The following is a 5,854-nucleotide window of genomic DNA, read 5'->3' as shown; positions in this document are numbered from 1 at the left end:
CCCGTCAGAGTCCCTGCCTCCCTGCGTGCCCCGCCCCCACCTCTGGGCTGGCAATCAATACTAAAAAGTAAAAAGCTACCGTTCTCTTCCAGGTAGAGAGACAAGGCTGGGAATAATTCTGGCCTCTCTCTGTCCCCTTTCTTGTAACTGGGAGGAAGGACTTCTTTGATGAACAAGGAGCCGGGCCGCATGGCTCAGAAGACCAGCCAAGAANCCCGTCAGAGTCCCTGCCTCCCTGCGTGCCCCGCCCCCACCTCTGGGCTGGCAATCAATACTAAAAAGTAAAAAGCTACCGTTCTCTTCCAGGTAGAGAGACAAGGCTGGGAATAATTCTGGCCTCTCTCTGTCCCCTTTCTTGTAACTGGGAGGAAGGACTTCTTTGATGAACAAGGAGCCGGGCCGCATGGCTCAGAAGACCAGCCAAGAAGGCCCTGTCCCTGCGGGGCGAGGATGTGGCTGCCTGGGGCTCAACCTGGAGTTCCGTGGGAGGAAGCCCACTCTGGCCACACCTCTAAGCCGCACTGTCCAACGGCTCTACAGTTGGAAAGCTGCCACTTGATCTCAGTGTCTTACTCTTATATTTCTTGGTTGCTCTGGAAGCTGAGTGGGGGAAGAACAGTTTATTTCTTGGATCTCCTAAAATTCCAACGAAAGGACTGAGCCCCACCAAGGAGGAAAGCTCCTCGTAACCGTGAGAAAGTCTCCCTCCAATAATCCAAGGCTGACTGCAGTTTAATACAGGGTTGCCAAGGCTTGCTTTTTCTATTAGTCTAGTTAAGTGATAGTTAATTATAGTTAAAACTCTGATAGAAATCTAAAGGGGGGGTGCCTGGCTGGCTCAGTCGATAGAGCACGTGACTCTTGATCTTGGGGTCATGAGTTCGAGCCCCACATGGGGGGTAGATGTTTACTTAAAAAATAAGGGGGCATTTAGAAAAAAAGAAATTTAGGGGCAACTAGGTGGCTCAGTCAGTTAAGCGTCTGACTTCGGTGCAGGTCATGATCTGACAGTTCATGGGTTCAAGCCCTGTGTTGGGTTCTGTGCTGACAGCTCAGAGCCTGGGGCCTGTTTTGGATTCTATGTCTCCCTCTCTCTCTGCCCCTTCCTTGCTTGCATTCTGTCTCTGTCTCTCTCTCAAAAATAAACATTAAAAAAAAAGAAAGAAACTGAAGAGGGGAACCATCTACACTAAGAATTTGTTCATATCTATAAGCCGCAGTAACTCAGGAGGGCAGGCTTTCCTAGCTGCCACCTGCTTTTCTGTTCTTCTCCCACGTCCTGTGGTTTCAGCACCTCCGCACAATAAACCGGGAGGGCCAAGCGAGAGGGCTCCTCTCCCAGCCCTTGCCCAGTGCTGCCTTGTCCGTGGTCAGAGTTCCGGGTCTGACTTCCCTGTTGGTGCCGTACTAGCTTTCTCTTGTTTACATTCATGTCCCACCTGCACAGGATGTTTTCCAAAAGTCCCGGAGACAGTCAGCCCAGAGCTCTTCACTTTTCTCCGGCCTCGAGGCCCTGTCCGGCTGGCGGACTGGACGTCCTGCTCAAGGAAAATCAACAAGAGACAAGGAATGCTTATGCAGTTTGCGTTCTGTTCTCATCTGGAAGTGGTGGGTGAAATGAATGGAAACACCTCCCCGAGGGATCTGGTTTTCAGAAGAGAACATTTAGTTAATGACTCAGGAAATGTGCTCCCTTAAGTGAGGAGTACAGGGCAAGGTGTTCATCTAACTTAACAATAGTTACAACAATGATGACCATGAAAACGAGCATCTGCTGAGGGCCAGCGATGTGCCGGGATCCTCATAACAGCCCAGTGAGGTAGATACTGTCACTCTGTCCATTTTACAGATGAGAAAATGGAGGCCTAGGATGTGTAACCAGCTTGCTCAAGAACACACAAGTCTTTCCATGGGAGACTGTTGTATGTAATACGGGCAGGGCACGCTACCTGGAAACAAACAGCTGGAACTTTAAATCTCTCCACCCTCTCTTGACTCCTAGAACGGTTACCACATATTTTTTCTATAATGTTGTTACTAACAGCTGACCGGGAGCAGGGCAAGACCCTCAAAGTTGTGTGTGTGAGTCACCCCAGGCTACTCGTTAGGAAATCAGCAATTTCCCTCCTGAAGATTTCAGTGCAGAGTGATGGACAATAAGCATCTCTCCTGCTTCACGGTCCCTGATGCTTATGCGGGACTTCATCTGCTCACTGTCTGCGGCCACCGCGGGGAGGAGCGCTTACCGCTGGGGTTCCCCCTCGGAGCTGGGGCGCCACGGCTCCTGGGTCCTCTGGGGGCTCCTCCGCCAGTTCACTGCAGTCTCCCGCCACACCTTGCAGCGCGGCCTTCCGGTTCTTTTCGGAGCCCCCTCTGTTCCGCAGAAGGCCTCCGGCCGCCTCCAGGGCATCCAAGGTGCCGGCGAGGGTCCAGGGGCTCATCAGGGCGTCCATCTCACGGTAGAAGGGGCAGGTGCCTGGGGCGTGCGTGCTCCTGGCTTTGCGGTAGTGGGTCTGCAGGTTTTTGAACCGGTAGCGACACTGCTCCAGCGTCCGCGGGAAGCCGCGCTCCCGCAGCCGCTCGGCCACCAGCCGGTACACCTGGCGGTTGTGGTGGCAGGTGCGCAGCTTCTCGTGGATGGAGGGCTCACCGAGAATCCCCAGGAAAGCTTTGGTTTCTTCATAGCCCCAGTGCACCCCTGGAGGGGGAGGACAGAGGTGAGCCGAGAGGGTGCCGCTGGTGTGCTGAGGACAGCGGGAGACCCCCCCCACCCCGCGCCCCTGCGCCTGCATCTCCACGACTTCCTGAGAGACAACCAAGCGGGTTTTCGTCTGTGATGGGACTCGATCCGACAAGAGGCGCACGCGACTTACAGACTGGTCCTTCCTTTTCCTCCGCTGCACACAGTAACAGGGCTGTCCCGTCTATGTGTAAGAAGAGCCTTTCCCTGCCTATGCCCTGACCCCCCACGGCCCCTCTGAAATGACCGGTTAGGGCGAGCTTTTCTCCAAACCCCGCTGTCAGCGAGGGTCCCCCGTCTTGCTCATGACAGGGACTTACCAGCAGGACTCCGACACAGGGCCGCGATGCCAGGGTTTCCAGACACTTCTTCAGCTCCGGGCTCTTCCCCCTCAGAATCCTCTGTGACGGCTCCCGAACGCCCTTCTTCTCCAGATGCAGCCCTGCGGCCAGGGCCCCAGCCGCCCCCCTGCAGTTCCGCAGGCCCCGCATCACCGTCCCTCTGCCCGAGCAGAGCCCCTGCCACCTGTGGAATGGGGGCGGCGGCCCGTGCGCTCATCAGGGCGTCCATCTCACGGTAGAAGGGGCAGGTGCCCGGGGCGTGCGTGCTCCTGGCTTTGCGGTAGTGGGTCTGCAGGTTTTTGAACCGGTAGCGACACTGCTCCAGGGTCCGCGGGAAGCCGCGCTCCCGCAGCCTCTCGGCCACCAGCCGGTACACCTGGCGGTTGCGGTGGCAGGTGCGCAGCTTCTCGTGGATCCAAGACTCGCTGAGAATCCCCAAAAAAATCTTGGTTTCCTCGTAGCCCCAGTGCACCCCTGCCACCTTCTCATCCTCCAGGCCGTGCAACGCCAGCTCGGTCCACGTCTTGGCTTTTCTCAGGACGGGCCCGTGGCCTCTCCCCCCGCCGGCCGGGGGGTCACTGGTGCTCTCCTCCTCTCGGGGACACTGAAGATCTCGCCCCCACAGGTCTTCCTCCTGCCGCACATGGGAGCTGACCCTGGGGGGTGGGGGGTAGCAAATCTGTTCACAGGGAGACACACAGAAGACACGGTGGTTGGGCTAATATAATCCCAACCACTTTATATGCTAGGAGGGGACATACCATTAATTTTTTTTAAGTCTAAGGGGATTCTTGGCAAGCCTTGGTAAAAGGAACATTCAGGCTATAAGGGAAGAGTAAGAAAAAAAATCCAGGCTCCAATCTAGAACTACACATGCACGTTCATCTGTCCTGAAACAAAATTCAGGCTCCCACCAGAGGCTTTACTGACCATCTTCCTAAGATGATCTTCAATACAATACCCTCTCTGGGTTCTAGAAACCTCATCCTTGATAGCACTGACTTTGGTATTAGATCAATGAGTCTCTTTTCAAGCAGGATTGAGGGCTTTGAACAATTCGATTCCAAAGTCAGGAGTAGCGAACACTACATATAACGAACGCCATAGCTATCTTTGTATGGGGAAATGGCGCTTTTACCCAGCGAGCCCTCACTTGCAGATTTCTCCCAACTTCTTTCCAGGTGGTTCCTCCATCGAGGTTCTGGCTGCCGCCGTGCCTCCTGGGAGATGTACACAGCCACACCGCCGAATGTCACCAACTCCTGGGAAAACATAACACCCTGTTCAAAATGTGCTGCCTTGGGACAAAATGCCTCTCCATGTGGCCTTCGTCAGACAGCAGGTGACAAAAAAGACTTAGAAGGAACTAAAAAGTGAGTTTTTGTTGGCTTTTAAAGACAATTGGGGCAGAGGAAGGGAACAGGGGGGAGAAAGAAAAGAAAATCTAACATTTACTGAATGCCAGTGTGCTGTGCCGGAAGTTTTCACGCTTCCTCAGGCATACAGTCAGTAGGTGGCAGAACCAGGATTTGAACACGGGGCTCTGACCTTGAAGCTTTGTCCCCTCCACCCCCCCACAGCCCTGCACACCATGTGGGCAAGATTCGGATATGGAGAAAAGGAAGTAACCATTCCTTCTAAGGCAAACACGCAAATCAGCATGATCTTACAATCCCGGGCTCAAAGAAAAGAATTACTTCCTACCACTCCTCCCTGCCTCAGCTGTGGTGCTCCCTTGCATAAGGAGGGGGGCTTGGACAACATCTTTCTGGCTGGTGAAATTCTGGAGCCTAATCTATAAAGTTACTGAGCCCCTCCACCCCACCCCCACTGGCTAAAATTCCCTTGGTGTTTCTGGTAAGCAAAAGAGTTGGTGGCAAAGGGCCCCCACTCGAGTAGTAAAAGGTGTATGAGGAAGATCTGGCTCACCGGGGGGCTGCCCATCATCCCCTGGTCACCGCCGCTGTCCTCCAGAGAAAGACCCCGAGTCCCAGGATCAGGCAGGACTGTGGGGGAGAGAGGAGCCATTAGAAGACCAGATTCTTGACTCCTCCTGAGGACGGGCCCAACTTAGCTCTGCAACAGAAGAGTCTTCTCCCTTCTCTTGGAGTCTGCTCGGTCCCTGCAGAGAAAGCTGGTGAAAAAACAAAATGACACATTTCTAAGAGAGTTCCTGATTTTTCCCTTCCGTATCCATCCAGGTTACTGACAGTTTTAGGATTTTCTTCTTCAGTTAAAAAAAAAATTTTTTTTAATGTTTATTTATTTTTGAGAGAGAGAACAAGTGGGGAAGGGCAGAGAGAGAGAGGGAGACACAGAATCCGAAGCAGACTCCAGGCTCTGAGCTGTCAGCACAGAGCCCGACATGGGGCTGGAACTCACAAACCATGAGATCGTGACCTGAGCTGAAGTCGCTCAACTGACTGAGCCCCCCAGGCGGCCCCCTCTTCTTCAGTGTTGATAACACATTTGCATCATCCAAATTGGTCTGGGAACACATGTACCTGTACTGAGAACGACTGCACTTTGGTTTGACCCCTCCTGGTGCTTTCCCCACCAGCCAGGCCTAAAATCTGTGCCCATGCCTCACCTACTGGGACGGCAACCTCTCACTCGCGCAGGGAGAGGTGCCGTGAGCCCTGCTGTGTAGTTTTACAAAACATGCCAACCAAGGCCCTTCCTCTGCTTGGAGGTGCCTGTCGAGGATCCCCCAGGCCTCATTTCACATGCCCCATCCTCCCACCTTCAGTACTCTGAGGGAACTTACTCCCCC

The 5,854-nt window shown here is 53.9% G+C and overlaps 2 protein-coding genes across 3 annotated transcripts in view; one reads left to right on the top strand and one right to left on the bottom strand.

Moving 5' to 3' along the window:
- The window catches only part of WDR73 (WD repeat domain 73), a 62,863-nt gene that overhangs the window by 32,055 nt on the left and 24,954 nt on the right, over nucleotides 1-5,854 (top strand). For both annotated transcript variants that reach the window (XM_077774338.1, XM_077774337.1), the window contains exon 9: nucleotides 4,263-4,454. The gene's annotated coding sequence lies outside the window, so the exon portion shown is untranslated. The remainder of the gene's footprint in view (nucleotides 1-4,262; nucleotides 4,455-5,854) is intronic.
- LOC144240092 (zinc finger and SCAN domain-containing protein 29-like) overlaps nucleotides 1-5,854 on the bottom strand; it is a 15,291-nt gene that overhangs the window by 7,170 nt on the left and 2,267 nt on the right. Inside the window, 7 exon segments of the mRNA XM_077774340.1 lie at nucleotides 1,440-1,541; nucleotides 2,247-2,291; nucleotides 2,294-2,698; nucleotides 3,061-3,750; nucleotides 3,873-3,881; nucleotides 4,220-4,343; nucleotides 5,011-5,087. Coding sequence (XP_077630466.1) covers nucleotides 1,440-1,541; nucleotides 2,247-2,291; nucleotides 2,294-2,698; nucleotides 3,061-3,750; nucleotides 3,873-3,881; nucleotides 4,220-4,343; nucleotides 5,011-5,087 — 1,452 coding nt within the window.

Source organism: Crocuta crocuta, unplaced genomic scaffold (genome assembly GCF_008692635.1).
Source record: "Crocuta crocuta isolate KB4526 unplaced genomic scaffold, BGI_CrCroc_1.0 scaffold7, whole genome shotgun sequence".
In the NCBI taxonomy this organism is placed as follows: Eukaryota; Metazoa; Chordata; class Mammalia; order Carnivora; family Hyaenidae; genus Crocuta; species Crocuta crocuta.
This window is presented reverse-complemented; position numbering and strand designations above follow the sequence as displayed.